At 35.8% G+C, this 17,417-nt stretch overlaps 1 protein-coding gene across 1 annotated transcript in view; it reads right to left on the bottom strand.

Moving 5' to 3' along the window:
• Nucleotides 1–17,417, bottom strand: part of LOC140328020 (uncharacterized) — a 57,047-nt gene that overhangs the window by 32,273 nt on the left and 7,357 nt on the right. Inside the window, exon 5 of the mRNA XM_072407351.1 lies at nt 15,028–15,203. Coding sequence (XP_072263452.1) covers nt 15,028–15,203 — 176 coding nt within the window. The remainder of the gene's footprint in view (nt 1–15,027; nt 15,204–17,417) is intronic.

The raw sequence follows: 17,417 nt of genomic DNA on the forward strand, positions 1-17,417 counted from the left end.
ATATAATTATATTGGAAGACTGTAGCTGAAAGAAATGGCAACAGGGCCTATTTAGGAACATCTAGAAGGTGATGGATTGGACAACAGAAGCAACCGAACAAAACACAAATAGGTTGCTGACATGTAAAACATCTCCTCGAGCTTCTGATCCCATTGTTTTAAAATTAACTTAGGTACAGAGTAACCAGAAGTCAGTGCATTACATTGCAATACATATAATCACAGTATAAAGAACATAAAAATCATTTAGCATAGATGATATAGTTATCTGTCAAGCAACCATTAATTATACATTATGGACAGTAAATAAATCAGTTTATGTCAATACCATTTTGCAGATTACACAGGACTGTGCATTAGGTCTTACAGGCAAACATTGATACTACAGTTATTTAATAATAAACACAAACCTGCTAGACACTGAGCCATATCCCGTGTCTATCCAGCAAGTCATGTATTTTGTCTTATGATAGACAAGCACTAGAAGAGATCAAATGATGGAATGACAGCTGTATCGGTGTTAAATCATGGGGCGTTTAAAGTTTTATTTTTCCTAAGTACAATTTAAAAACAATTTTACTCCATGAATATTTACAAGCTGAGCTGATGCACTGCATATAGCTTAAGAGCATTTGAGAAATAACTTTGGTCTACATTAGGAAAATTGTTTAAATCAGGAGAGAGAAGTGGGGAATATGTCAAGAAAAACAGCTTAAATCTAACAGCAGTCTATGCAAACTCCTGTGAAACTCATTTGAAACACATTTAATATCACAATAATGTCTTCTTGCAAATTGGTTACTGTTATTATAGTAGTATACTTTCAAGGTGCAGCAAGTAAAATATGAGAACTTATGTTTTACTTGCTAAAGCAAGAAGAGGTTTATCTACTAAATAGGTATTTAAAATTCAGAATTTATCAACCAAAGCATTAGAGTTTAAAAAAAGAAAGAGGGAGGGGGAAGTAGAACTGGGCTTTAACGCATGCCTGAAATTTAAGTATGTCCAAAATCAAGCCTACATTGGGTATAGACATTAGAGAGCTTTCAGAAATACTTGAACAATCCAGTCATCACATTCCCGGTCTCTAAACATACCTCGTTTCCCTGCAATTTTCTGGTCATACTTCTGACTACTTGGGTATCTCCTCTTTTCCAATGGTGGTGGCAAATATTGGTCCTTCCACGCTGAACTCACATGATGACATGTAAGTGCCACTGGTATTTTGAGCACAGGACCCATGGGTACTGTAAGCATACTGTAGTTGAAATGACAGCTTCAAATAAAGCTGAGGAAAAAATGTGATCAAACTGAAATAGAACTGAAAGTCTATAGCCTTCTCCTAAAAAGTGATCAGATTTTTCTATCACCTAAGGTTAGGTAAATTTTAAATTCACCATACTCATTTATTATCTTTTATTGCTCTACATACCTAGTTGTAATTGGCTTGTGTTAGCATTCATTCTTATTTTGACTACAGAAAAGCCAAATTGGCAAAATTTACATTAAAATATATTCTTAACAACTGTTGTTTTGTTTTTTATATATAAAAACAGTGCAGGAAATCTGTGAACACAAGCAAAAACTGCACAGGTACCAGGATACATATTATTGTGTCATTTTCAACTTTCAATTAGATTTCAATTAGTACTACTAATTTTGGATAATGTATAAACAAAAACATGATATTCTGAAAAGGCAAGCACATTAAGGTACATTGACTTTGACTAAGACATTTGTAGAATGAACAATTGCCAATTTTTTTAAAATTAATTATTATATTATTTATTCACCTAATTCAACCTTTCCAATTTCCTGGTGCTGATTTTCTGTATCATCCTTCAGTCACTTTCTACCTCAATGTTTTTTTTCCCTCCAATGATAACATCATATGCACATTATTACATTCTCAATAGTGGTAACGGTGGATCATTCCTGTTGAGTGTATGTCGGCACAGCCGTTGGAGTCCTAATTAGGGGTTATGTGAAAGAGTATCAACACAAGTCCCTGAACTAAAACATTCACTGCAGGTTCACCAGATAGTTAATAAAAGCTGCAGATTTTATTACAGGGGAAACAACCTTTAAAATGACATCTAATGTGGGATTTTAGTGAATGGGTTTGGATTTACTTTAGAGTACCATCAGGGCAGAGACAGTTTTAATCTGGGCAGCTTCCCAGGGTCCTCACTTTCTCCATGCTCCCAAATGACAGAGTGACAGATATACAGGCTGCTAGAATGTGGTGCATTTGGGCCTCGCTCTTTCATATTTGCCCAGGGCACCATTTTGTGTAAAACCAATATTGTATCATGGGAAAGTGTGAAGGTAATAAATACTGGTATGCATTACATAATTTTTTTTAAATGGATACTCTAACTCTATGATTTTCAATTTATACTAGCATTTCAATGTATAAATTGGGATATTTCTAGTTTTTGTTTGGCACATTATATCACAATTTTTACTGGTCAATGGGAGCCAAGCAAGAAAAAAAGTGGAGAACAATCTAAAAGGAGAGAAAAATGAGCTGAATGAATAGGTAAGAATTCAATAAAAGTAAGATATATGTCATTTCTCTTAAGGTTAGGTATGTTGCTGCCACTTCCACATTAGAACATTGGTGTGATCTGAGTTATTAGTATAACATAACATTTAAGTATAAATATAACCAGTATAAAAATACTGAACAGAAAAATATGTCTAAAATACATTGTGTTTACTCCTTTATGGTTTAAATAAGGAGTAATGCAGAAATATGGGACATTAGGTTCATTGTATTCCAGTTTTCTGCTTGATCTGAATTAATTCCTCTTTTGCCTTAGTTTTAAAATTGCAGATGAAATAAAAAAAGAAAATCTGTCCCAGAACTTGGCTAGAGGATGACACTGCAGCAGATCTGTGTGTTTGAATATTTCTGTCAACAACAACATTAGCTAAGCCCCTCAATTTCAAAGTAAATAAAGGCATCTGGGTCTCTAGCTCAGCACTGTTTGCATATTTAAACCTCATATACAGATGAATTTGCAGTGGACCACATTTGCATATTAATGAAGATCTAATTGCTCTTTGCAGTCAGTTCAGTAGAAAATGACTGTAGTACTGTTTGCACAGAAATTCTGGAACAGATTAGAAACTGTACAAGATTTTTAGAAGATTAAAATCTGGCTGATTCTTGCTGTAAGTGTTTGCGTTTAAAATATACCTGATAGAAATTAGTTAGAGTTATGCTGTTTATACAGTATCCAGTAATGACAACTGTTATAACTGGTTGCAGAAGCATTTCAATATTCTTGAATAAAATTCAATGTACACATTTTTCCCATAATAGGTATTTATCTGCTGTTTCACAAATAGACACTCAACTTTACATGCAACATTGGAGCACAAAAAAAATATATAAATTTGGTATAATTTTTGTATCTATAGTATGATAGGGAACATATTAGGCATCCAGGAGGCTGCCAATATCCAACTCATAAAAGCATTGCTAGCTCTGAGGTTGGAGTGCCATACTTTATGTTGCACGTTTTCTGTGCCTTGGGATAGGCACAACTAGTATACCCAGGCAGTAGTAACCCTCCAGAACTGAACTAAAGCATTAACTAACAGCTATTATGACAGAGTCCCCTCAAAGTGGGGACATCATGTTAATTGTATAGCTAAAATGACAACAGCATGCCAATTTACTATTCTACAAATCCTCTTTCCTGTGCCAAGTGATGGGTTCTTATCCTAATTACAAAGACCTTATTTTCTGTTTATACTGTAGCTCTGACTCCCTAAAACCAGTTCTCTCAAAAGTCAATGAGGAATATGGAATGGAAAAATGTGATAATTTTTTACAGTGTGCACCCGCATCTTTGTGTACAGAACAGTAAACAGAGTTTAATAATAGTACATACCTTGTGGTGCTAGGTAAAATGTGGGAGTTTGTTATTTGGACAATTGCATAGTTTGTAATTTGTTGTCAGCCACACAAATACCTACTATCTATGCTGTAAAGAAACGTGTAGTGTTTAGCTTGTGTTTATTATTCATTAATCAATTTCCTAGACAGGTAGAATGACATGTGGGTTGCAGGTTCATCATAAATATCTGAGATTGTGATCATGTTTAATCAGTAGGAATTTCTTTACTCCAGCCTGAAAATGTATAGATCTTTGGCACATTACTTTGCCTTGGAAACACGTTTTTGACAGTTGAAACGGTCCCCTCATGTCTGGTTGACTGAGGAAAGTTAGGTTTAAAACTGCATGATGAAAATTTTAGAAAACTTTTCAATATTTTATATACACTAAAAGCTATTTTCCGATATTATTATTACACAATATTTATATAGCACCAACATATTACTCAGCGCTGTACAAAATCCATAGTCATGTAACTAGCTGTCCCTCAAAGGGGCTCACAATCTAATGTCCCTACCGTATGTCTTTAATACAGTCTAAGGTCAATTATGAGTGAAAGCCAATTAACCTAACTACATGTTTTTGGAATGTGAGAGGAAACTAGAGTGTACTGCCCAAGATTCAAGCACTATCTGCATACATACTTTTTGTTAGTCTCACAATGTAAGAGAACATGAAAGTGTTTTTATTTTTACATTCCTAAAACTAGTATACATGTTTTCTAAAATCAACAGCATGCAGCTTGTGTTGTTTAAAGCAAAAATGTATTATTTACCATTTTCCAATGTTACCTTAAAATGCAACAGTTTTGATTTGATTTGGTTTTTGGTCTGTTATTGGCAAAATGTAACAAAATTCTTTATTTGACTAATATATTTATATATGTCTTTGAAACATGGCTTTCTAATTTTCTGTCCAGTTTGAAAATATACAGCTTTGCCTGGTTGGTATTCAACTGCTTTGCATTTAATACATCTGAATCCCTGACCCAGAATGAGTATAGAGCTCAGGTGCTCAGCAGTACACAACTGCAGTTAACTGAAATCCACAGATCAGCTTTACATCCAGGCAAATAACATATTTTTTAGAATTAGTCTAGCAATTTCAGCTTACATAATCTCTCAGTATCGATTATGTTAAGTATAGTATGGTTTTCTCATTTATCATTGTGTCTGTGATTCTTTGGTTAACTTCCCTAAAATTAATAGAAGCTTCCATCTAGGCTTTATCAGTGGTCTTTTTAGTGGGCCATGAAATATAGATGAACAGCCTACTTTTAGTAAGGGTTAGTATCCTTTTAAACACAAGACCTAGTTTTCAATAGCTATGCCTTTAAATTAAGCAATTCTAAAGCAGGATGAATATTGACAAATGGGAAAGAAGATCAGGGTTGAGTAGCAGACAACAGGTGAATCACCTCTGCATACAATGTGGCACAGCGATGACAAATCTGGTGAAACACTTCCAGTAGAAGGTATCACTCTTCCTGATCTAACTTAGCTGCCTTGCTGTCTGCTTGCTTATTGTCCACCCCTGTTATGTCATTAGCAAAGAGAGCCAAAACTATTATTTCCATAGAGATTATTAAATTTCTTCATATAAGAGATCCCCAAGGATTGCTAGAAAGTTGAACATAAAGTACAGGGGACATCAGATCACCTTCGACCAGAATGTCTGTATGGGGACACTGTAATGGGACCTCGGAGGATATCCCCATATGCAGCAGTAACACAGGGAAAAACTTTAACAGCTGAACTTGCCATAGCAAGGAAATGCATGGAACTGATGCATGGTCTGTGGAAATTGCAAAGATCTGTGATACTTAAATTGTTACCCATCCAGCTGTTATTTTAAATTTTTTTTAATTTTAAAAAAAATTGAAATTCTAGCACATAAAGAGTGAATACCAGCTTGGACCATTCGTCCTTTCTCATTGACCCTAGTCATGAAACTAAGCATGCCTTTACCAGTCATGGGGCTGGTCACAAGCAGGAACCACCCTGAGTATGTTTGTTGTTTATTTCTTTTTTGTTCCTAGCATGCTTCACCTATAGTTGGTGTATATTCCATTGGTCAAAGTATAAAAAGCATTTTTGATGTGTTTATTTCTTTGGAAGGTTTAATCTGTTATCTTTTCTCTATCAGATGTTTGCAATAAATTAACATGATTAACAGAATGAATAAACGCAATACCAAATGTAACAAAAAGTCTTCTAAATTTGTTTAAAAGCAAGCAATGATGTAGCCGGACACTGCCTAATGCATTTACAGTTATACTAGAAACAGCTTCCTCAGGAGTACATTTGTACAGGTGAATTTGAGGCGACCACTGACAAAATGAAGCAAAAGAAAGGGAGACCTTCAGACAGTACCTTGCCACAGTGCAGAGAGAAATCATAATTGTCCTGTTTGTGTCAAACACCTATTGTATGCCGTGGTGTTCAAAGGAGAAAAGAGGGGCTTCAAGCGCATACCTGGCAAATTGGAAAGTCAACTTGAGTCAAATTGAGTAAAATAAACAGCAGCAGCTCACTGCAGAAGTTTGCTGGCTCCTCAGTGGTAAGGACACCCCCACCCACTGCAACTATCCAGGCTGGAAATATTAGTGAGCAAACAGCTGGGCACAATAGAGCAATAAAAGTATAAGAGGCTCAAGCAAAGTGGAGTGGATAGAGAATGTTTCTGAGCCTATCTTGGAAAGTTTACTGTTGGCCATACAGCAGTGTATAATTCCCCAGATCCCTCGATCCCTCTGTAGCTTTCCTTAATTGTGTTCCACTTCCTGAATTCCTCCTTTGCATCTTTCTCTGTCTTCTTCATTGTTCTGGCTACGTCACCCGATCTCGCGACTGCGCAGTGTAAGATCGGGTGATGTTAAAGGGGAAAAAAAGATTGCAGATGTACTGGTGCGCATGTGTGAGATCGGCATTTATTTCCCCCTCCAGCATCAATCTTGGGCATGCACAGAAGGAGAAGGCAAAAGCCTCCTGGGGTGTAAAAGGTATCCCAGAAGGGTCTGCACTCCCATTCTGTCTTGATAAACGTGGCAATCAAGACAGGAGTGGAGGAGCTTCACCTTTTTTTTTCTTTTTTTTTTATAAATAAAAGAGTTGTCTACCCTCTCATGTATTGTAAAAATATTGGTGATAGGTTCGCTTTAAACTGAAGGAACCCAAAAAAATATCAGGTTAGGTCATGTTGATTATAAGGAATAGGATCATTAATGGTAGGAAAAGGTATACAATTTAACTGGTTATAGGCTTTCAAAAACCTTATACTTTCACCTTATACTGGTTGCCAAGCATTAAAAATTCAAAAAATTAAATGGAAGAGAAAAACAACGTCTTTTTCAGGCAACTGTTGTAATTTGATTAGGGTATGTAATTAAACATACTAAACTTTACAGATCTCAACCGAGCTAACCATAACTGATTTATTAGTAGTATGAGGTCAAAATTTCATATGAACGGAGAAAGCATTTGACTGCATTAGCTAGCCATTTATGTTTTCCACACTCGCATTAAGGACCCTTTCTTAGAGCGATTCGGTCTCTCTATAGAAGCCCTACAGCCTCTGTTAAGTTGCCTCATGCCTCTTCTATGCAATTTTCTATAAAAAAAATGGGACGTGAAAGGGTTGTCCCCTGTCCCCCCTTCTTATTGCTCTATGTTTCGAGCTTTTGGCTGCTAAAATAAGGAGTAACCCAGATATCCAGGGTGTCTGGGTGAAAGGATCCTCCTACAAGATTTCGATGTGCTTCTCACGATAACACAACCCATTATTACCCACCCGAATGGGGCTGAGCTCCATTTTTTTGCGTAATTTCGGGCAATAAAGTGAATTCCTCAAAAATGAGAGCTTTACCCCTACATTTACCAGCTTTGCAACTCTCAGCATTACGGGACAAGTACACTTTTATGTGGCGAGAAATCGGGTATTAAGGTACCCAAATTACGGCTACATAAACCCAATTGTATTCCCAAAACTTTCCCCCACTGTTTCAGGAGCTATACAATTACCTAAACCAGTGAAAAGTACACCCATTATCGCTCCTGGGACGTGTAGCGTCTGTAAAAATGATGCTCCTGCCTAAGCTCCTATATTTATTTGAGACTCTGCCAGTACAGGTTCCTGTCCAGGCCCTAAAAAAGTTATAGGCTGGCGTTTTTTAAAATAATTTGGGCACATAAGTGGCACAGACTTTCTATTCAGTAGTTTGTACACCAAGGGAGTTTTAAGGTCTGGGGGCTCCTGACTTGATTAAATATGTGGTGGCCGCTTTACGTTATTTACCTTCTTGGACCACTTTATCCTCCCCTAATATTTGTAGAGAACTGGAGGAATTTTGGATTGTTCCGATCCATCCGAATGTGATGCTATGGAATTCCTACCTTCTACTGGCAGATAAGCATATGCTCTCCCAAATGATTTTTACGAGGAACCCTTTGGCGAATAAATATTGTTTCTCCTCTCCTGCTTCGGTACTGACAACCATTAACCACAACCCATTGCTGCCCGATAGTCTTACCAGGGGGATGTGGCAGCCCTGGAGGGAGAGGGGGCTATTCCATTTTAGGGATATCCTACATCCTGTGGAGAATAGGTTGTTCTCTTTCTTGGAACTTCAGGCTAAATTTGATCTCCTACAAACTTACATTTTTGTGTACCTGCAGATAAGACACTATTCCCTTTCCCTAACCCAGAAGTTCAGGTTCACAGAAGTCACCTCTTTTGAAAGAATATGTATGGGTGGTCCCTATACTAAAGGTCTTATTTCTTCATTCTACCGCGTCCTCCATGTATCTATACAAAAGGCTTCTAGTACTTTTGCATATATAGTTACATGGGAATCTACCTTAGGTCGTACTTTGGATAATGGTGAGTGGTCAGATATTTGGGAAGCTGCACATAAAAGTTCGATTTGTACTTTATACAAAGAAAACTTATACATAATTATATTTAGATGGTACTATACACCAGATGTATTGCACAAGTTGTTTCCCACTGTGGACCCTATTTGCTGACCATGCGGGACCCTGGAACATATTTTCTGGTATTGTCCCATTATTCAGAGTTATTGAGACGCTGTACACAAGCTGCCTAAAGATGTGACCCAACAACAGATCTTATTAGATCTGCCTAAACATTTATTGGGACTACCCTTTACAGGAATCCCCAAGCTTGCCAGTAAACTTTTTGTCATATTTTAGTAGCGGCCCATACTCTGATTTCTGCAGGATGGAAATCCAATTACCCGCCCTCTGTGGGAGATTTACATACCCGTGTCCAAGATGTTTGTTTGATGGAATATCTTTCAGCCCTTCTACAAAACAAAGTATAGAAATTGAACTGATTTGGGAACCCTGGAACACCTACTACTCCCAATATCAGGTCTAGGGAGCAGTTGTGATAATTGACTTTGGCGGATTCTATTACTAATGCCCCCTCACCCCCTCCTCTATCTCTTATTGTTGTTATTGTAATTTGTTTATTTTTATTTGTGTGTTCTGTGATTATTATACCTATGTTTGTTTTCAGCAATACTGTATGGGACTGTATGTTACTTTCTGGATTCTACATAATTTGACAGTAACATTGCTACTTCTGGATATGGACATATATCTTGACTGAACTTGTTTTGTTCTACGTATATTGATCTCACGCTGTATTGCTATGTTTCCTTTTGTTCATATTTAAAACTCAATAAAAATTCAGTTTAAAAAAAATTTCATATGAAACAGTGTTATATATCCAGAGAAAAAAAGTGAATGTTGGAAAATAGTCTGTGTATGTCTTGCCCAGCTAGTGCTACTTATCTGGGCAAGAGTACACAGACTCTGCCATATCTTCTGTTAAATGTTTAATACAGGAAAGGAGGCAAAAGTTATGTTTGCTAAAAGTGGTCACAAGATTTACAGAACAGTGGATGATTCTGAACATACACAATCTTTTACCACAATTCTGACTGGTACAGGGATGCCATTAATTTAATGTCTTTTGAAAGAGCAGTTAAAAAAAATCAGATCAATTACCATTGGCATTAATGATCTTTTTTTGGCTATCTGTGACATTCTGTGACAGGGTGACATTCTTCCCAATGTTGAGACATTTAGGAGGCATTCTTTCCACTGACCTGCAGGCCAATGTACTGTAGCCTTTGGAAATAGTAATTATAGCAGGGGTTCCCTAAAGACCTAATATTAATTGCAAGGGGTTCCCCCACGTTAAAAAGTTTGGGACTGATCTAACATAACATCCAACAAAAACCTTTGTTTCAAGTCCTCATTGCCTATATAATTATCCTACATAGAATTGTCCCAAGGTATTATTATCTTAGTGAAAAAAGACCATTCCCAACTTTTTTTATCCTACACTACTGCTAAAGGTAGCCATATTGTATTGTTTGATTATATCCTGCTTATGAGAGAGTTGTGCAAGTAACAAAAAAACATTTGTTGCTTATAGTTATTATCTTGTCACTTTTAGTGTTCCTGATGATTATCTTCTCATCTCATTACATCAAAGACACCTCCTGACAGCAGAGATCTTCAGTACACTTCCTGCAGGCTCAGTCTCCATTAAAGTAAAGCCTAACTTGTTTAACCCTTTTAGGTACTAAAAACCTACCATTTATGCCAAGTCAGTTAGAATTTTCAAAGCTTACCATTAGCAGTGATGTGTGGAATCAGCATGGTACTGCGAGTAATAAAATATTTGAATGGTGCACATCTTTTAAAGTGATTCTCCTGGTTAATCACTGTGTCACAGTGTCCTAATTGTTCAGACTGTGCACAATTTGCCCCCTAATGCGGCCTGGTATTGGGTGTTAGTTGTGTGACAGTAAGCTGTCTTCTCAAACACTTGTTTGGTCATTTACAAGACAGACATTTATTACTAATATTATCCTAAAGTACAGAAAAAGAACATTTAAAAGATGTACTTAGTTAAAAGAAAAACTGCATTTGATTATTGCTGTTGAAAAGTATCTTGCACAGATAAATAAAAACGTAACAGATTTGCTATGCACAAATAGCAATTTTGAAAACTGGTCTTGACTTCTCAGCCTTTATCTATTAGTTAGCAAACTGCTGTGGCAAGAATTTTATAAATGGTATGGCAAGTATTAGTGACTAAAAATCAGAATGTATATTTAAAGTTTTCAATTAAACATGAGAAAAATACCTTCATACTTAATACATCAGAAATTACATTCTCCAACAAATACATACAGAGATGAAGAACACCTAAAAGCCATAATGTTTGCAGTTAAATTATACTCTGTTGACACAATAGGGACCAGTAAAATAAGGTATAAAATTTTTCCAGGGCTTGATTTCAACACAATTGCTGGTACCCAATAGCAATACCCTTTGTTTGGAACCAAAGGGGTAGACTTTATTTCACGTACCCTGGACAAGCTGTAAATAATATGAAATTAATGTAGTCATATCTAGTAATGTGAAAAAGTATGTGGCCAATAACTGAAAGAAGCCTTTATTTTCTAAAATCAGGGTAGGTATGTTTCTGCACATACAGTATGCCTATCCTTCTCCAAAAAACCTATGACTGTATTTGTAAAAATGGTGGCATTTGAAATTGTCAGTCTCTTTTTGGGGTTGGATTTTTGGTATAAAAGCAGGTTAAGGTTTATGCCCTCCTTCACACGTTACCCCTTTGTTGTCAAGTTTTAATCATACTAAACTGTGTGTGAGTACCCATAGTGAGATTTTTTAACTTTTGTCTGTGTGCCAAGTTTGGGAATACACCCTTTGCAGCACAAAGCCTACAGTGCTTCTGACCATGGCAGTATGGTACTGATTGTAAACTTTTGCACATATTTCTAGCGGTGTCAGTATGTTAATGATCATATGCAGTATGTGAAAATGTTCCTGGTGGTGTTAGTATGGTACATAAATGCACACTTTTCAGTTTAGGACAGACTGTATATCTGTGGCATGTTTCAGTCAGTTTTAGTATTGCACTGTTTGTATATCTGTGTATATGTTTCTAGCAGAGTTATTATGGGACCTATTACACTGGGGAACAAATTTGAACAAATTTTTTGTTTACTTCAATTTACAAGCTTATTTACACTAAAATAGGTATGCTAATTCTGAAAGTGCAGTTAGTTTTCCTCTATCACGTCAGTTTTTTTCTCTATCGCCTATATTAATGCAATTACTGTAGCGTGGATTTGTATGGGCTATTCATTTACACGCAAGACAGTGTGGTCAGAGGTTGTGCGCTGCTCTACGAAGTGAATAGGCAAAATTTATTTTTATACTTACACATGTATTTGCCTTTCTTTCAGATCATGTCTGGCTCTGCTGTTTCTCGTCGTAAGTGCCTAAACAACCCTGATTCATTTTGTTATATCTGTGGCAGTTTCACCATTCCAAGTCAAAGGCCAAACATCAGCACATTTGTAGAGCAAGCCTTTTTGGCATATTTCAAAGTTAAACTTGGTGATCAAGATAAGTCTTGGGTCCCTCATAAGGTGTGCAAACAGTGTGTCGAGGGTTTACAGATGTGGACAAAGGGAACACATAGGGTGATAATATGCCATTTGGTATACCTATGGTTTGGCGAGAGCCAGGAGATCATTTCAGTGACTGTTACTTTGGTATGGTGAAAACTTCAGGATATATAGTCTACCATTGGCTATACACCCAGTGGCTCATTCAGATGAAATCCCAGTGCCGGTTTTCGTTACACTACCCTCTCTTGAAGAACATGATTATGGTGATGAACTAGATGAGAATGATAAAGAGTTTGAAATTGAAGAGGACTCTGTTCATAAGGGATTTGATCAGCATGGGTTGAGTGATTTGGAACATGATTTGGGACTATCGAAGAAGGCTTCAGAACTCCTAGCATAAAGACTGCGAGAGAAAAACGTACTTGAAAAAGGAACAAAGGTATCATACTTTCGAACCAGAGAAATTGCATTTTTTCAGTACTTTGGAACTGACAGTGGCTTTGTATATTGCCATAACATACCTGGTTTAATGGAGGAATTGGGAATTCCAATCTATACCTCAACTGAATGGCGACTATTCATTGATAGCTCAAAGCGGAGCTTATAGTGTGTCCTCCTTCACAATAGCAATATATTTGGGTCAGTTCCAAATGGCAATTCAGTTTCTCCTTGTGAAGAATTTGCAGACATAAAGAGATCCATTGAGTTGTTTCAATATCACCAACACAATTGGGTCATCTGTGTTGACCTTAAAATTGTATACTTCCATCTTGGTAAGCAACGCGGATACACCAAGTATCCCTGTTATCTGTGCGTGGGGGACAGCAGAGCTTGTGGGAGGCATTTGGTGGAAAGTAATTGGCCTCCAAGATCTGCCCTAAAACCAGGTGAATCAAACATTCTCCATGAGCCATTTGTTGATAGAAAGAATATTGTATTCCCGCCTCTGCACATGAAACTAGGTCTGATGAAGCAGTTTGTTAAAGCTTTGCCAACTGAAGGAGACTGTTTCAAGTAACTCATTTTGGAACTTCCTAGCCTGTCATTTAAAAAAATAAAGACAGGTGTGTTTGATGGTCCACAGATTCGGCAGCCCATCAAAGATGAACATTTCATCAGGACAATGTCAGAAGTCCAAAAAAATGCTTGATTATCATTCAAAGCCATTGTCAAGAACTTTCTTGGAAACACACAAGCAAAAAATTACAGAGACATTTTCCAGAAACTCTTGGAGAGCTACAAAATACTTGGTTGCAATATGATCATCAAGGTGCATTTTCTGCATAGCCATCTTTCTATCTTCCTGGAAAACCTTGCTGCAGTCAGTGATGAGCAAGGTGAACAATTCCATTACGATTTGAAGGTCATGGAAGGATGGTATCAGGGTAGATAGGATGTACATATGATAGCTAACTATTGCTGGAGCATCCGGCGGGATTGTCCTAACACTGAACACTCCAGGAATAGGAAAAGCTATAAGCATACATTTTTACCTTAACCACTTACCTGGTTAATTTTCAAAAGTTTTACTGTAAAAAAAAAAAAGAAATTTAAATAAACAGTACATTCAAGTTATTTCATTTTTTTCCCATTGTATGTAAATTTGTATGTTTTTTGACAAAAATGGAGGGTACTCTGTATCGTAAAAACTGGATGTGATTGCAAAAAACGGGTAATTTCTAGATTCCCAAAAATTTGTAAAAAACAAGTGTAAGATCTAACTAAAATAAATTCGTTCCCAAGTGTTATACTGTATATCTGTGTTTCATTTTGCTTCCTAGGGAATAGTAGCATTCACAGAAATTGTGTTTAGGGATGAACTGGGCTTGAGGAAGGCAGGGAGTGAGGAAGGACATGGTCATGACTGTATCAAGATTGAGATGTTGCTTTGGAGGACCATGTGGCATCCTACCAAATGCAATCTGGGCACTCAGGTGTCCTAATATGGCCCTGCTAATTGTCAATATATTTCATATCAACAATTGAAAGAATATATTGCCAAAGAGGGCATTCGGATACTTCCAGTGTTTTCAAGAGAAAATATTTGAATACTGATACTGCAATTTTTGTAGGTACGTACAAATCTAGTAGGGTAAATTTGTTTGAAGAGGTCAAAAATTGCATTTTTCCATTACAATTTTGTTTTTTAAAAATTATTTTTTAATTATTTTACATGCAGCAGTAGTCCATCAATGAATTAAAAAAACAGATGGTACGGCAGCAAAATGTTATTGAACAAGATTGGGCCCAAATATACCAGACACAAGAAGCATAATCAAGGGTTTTACTACAAGAAATAGGATACTACAGAGGATACATCAGTGTGAAACTGCCCAGCAGCAGGACAGATCTGCTTCACTTGTATTTTCTAAAAATGAATAGACAGTAAGTGAATACTGCACTTACAGATTGAGAAAATTGGGTTAAAAAAAATTAAATGGGTTTGTAGTATATTCCATAACAACAAGTCACCAATTATGAAAACAATTGGACATACAGTATTATGAGTAGTATTAAATTTCTATATATAAAGTAACAATATTATAAAAATGTTCTGTATTAAACATATTTGTATATAATTTTAAAAGAGAATACATGTATAGTTAATCAATTGTGAAAAAAATGTTTAAAATTTACCTGTCAAACAAGGAGAAAACAGTCCAACCCAGTATAGGCTGAAGTTCAAGCTCTTGCCCATTTTTAGATATCACACGACCACGCTCATCACGGCTAGTATGAGGGACATAAGTGGCAGCCATACCAAAAAGTTGGACTAGAAGTACACTGTTATCATCCAAATAAGGATGCAGCACCTAAAAAAAAGTCATTTTGCTATGTCATTAAGATACATGTATATATATATATATAGAGAGAGAGAGAGAGAGAGAGAGATGGAACTCATTCTTGCCACAAATAGAAATGTTTGTACCATGCAAAGTAAAAGTAGACCTGGTATAGTATAAATATGGTAACATCTTCAGAGCAATTGGTACATGCATGACTAATATTGAATGTTATCAGATTATTTTATCACTTTGTAATGCTTTCAGCAATTATTTACGTCTAGGTTTGGAACCAGACCTGAATCCTTAGATTTGTCTACATACCAGATATAGTTTATTTTGTCTATACATCTAAAGGAAAAAATGTCTGCATGCTATATAAGTAGTCTGTCTGTACAGTAGTATTTTATTACTTATAATCCATTTTTAGTATAAAGTTAGTTACTGTCTTTTTAGAAACAGAAGTAGCATCAATTCTTCATAGCATAGCAGGAGCAAAGGAAACAAGTAATTACTTTACTCTAAATTTAGAATCCCTTTGGAAACTGTAAATCTGGAAGTATTTTCCACTGAAAACCAAAACAAAAAAATCTTCTTCAAGATATAATTCTGCATGTGACCTGACAAATATAAAATATACTCACTAATGGATATTGCAGTTCACTTTGTAAATGAAACAATCAATACAGTGCACTGGGGAGTGCATTGCCTGTTCTAGGTAGATGTGTTTAAACAAACTGACTTCTCAATCAGAGGGAGGTTATTAAGTCCATGTTCTTTTGTTGTAAGGAAAACTAAGTTTTTATTAGTCCCTATTTTATTAGTTTAATTGTAACATTGCAAATATTAATTGTAATTAGCTCTGGACATAATCTTCTTTAGAAAGTATGGCACTCAGATTTTATACTCTACTAATACTAAATTAAAAAACAAACTTAAGTTATGTACAGTCAAGTATAATCTACAATTTTACAAAAGCTTTTAATGTTTGCCTAAATGATAAAAACTAATATTAGCATTACTGCTTGCCCCACACAGCAGACTGATTTTTTTCAGTCTAAACATAGTGGAATGATCTTTGATTCAAGCTCAGAAATGTCAGCAGAATTTTTATGACATTTATTGTGGAAGGAAGATTGCATTGGAATTATGAGATTATGTAGAAAAAGTTTCAGGCAAGTCCTTTTGCCATAGGCTTATAATAAGAAGATGTTAAACAATGAATGTACTCAGCTTTGGTTAGTTGTTTCCTTGTTTGAGGTAGCAAAATGGCTAACTTTAATTGCACTGCCAATTAGCCACTGGTATACAATGACACATTTATCTTCTATATCACAAAGTTGCCAAGATTTATACCACTATGGTCATGTTCTTTGGCAATTAAGATGATGGAATAGCCCAGCTTAATAAAGGTAAGGTTACATGCAAAAGGTGGGATTTGGTGGGATTTAACAGAGAATATCAGTGTACTTGCAGTTATTATGGAAAACAACATAAGAACTAGTTCTCAGAGTGGGTTATCTTTATCCAAGGACACTGAGCTGTCAGAGGAACTAGAATCCCATAATATACTAAAGTACGGTTAACCATTTAAGTACTTTGCAGCATAATAATTGTAGGTATTTGTATAATAAGTTGCAGACTAGTTATCATTACCTGTTACTGTTAAAACACAGAGATTACACCTGTTCCCTTACAGTTATTTTGACCAAATAGCAAAATTGTATATTTATATTGTAATGTAGATATATTCATTTTTTGAATGTCACGCTAAACTAGCACTTACTGTTATATGCATAAGTTTAAAAAGCATATCAAATTTTCAACATTTAGTTAATGGACTTTCATAGAAATTAATGTTAAGATTGTTTTTCCAATTGTGAAAGAAGAAAATAAAAAGAAAACCCTTCAAAGAGAACAGACTCAGTCTACCTGTATTTTATTATTAATAAAATATTAAACTAAATAATAATAATAAAAATAAACAGGATTTATATGGTGCCAACATATTACACAGCGCTGTAAAATGAATAGGGGTTGCAATAGACAGACAGAGGACTTGGAGTTAGAGTCTTACAGATAAAAGGCAATCATTGAAATAGTATTCTGAATGTATATAAAAAGCATAAGATTGTCTTCAACAGAGCTGGTGTGGCACAAACATCAAAACTGCTAGTTAACCTTACAATTGTATTTAAGGAAGCAGTTCGAACCTATGTGATTTCTGTTTGCTAAGTTCCCTTA

This window comes from Pyxicephalus adspersus, chromosome 1, assembly GCF_032062135.1.
Source record: "Pyxicephalus adspersus chromosome 1, UCB_Pads_2.0, whole genome shotgun sequence".
NCBI lineage: Eukaryota > Metazoa > Chordata > Amphibia > Anura > Pyxicephalidae > Pyxicephalus > Pyxicephalus adspersus.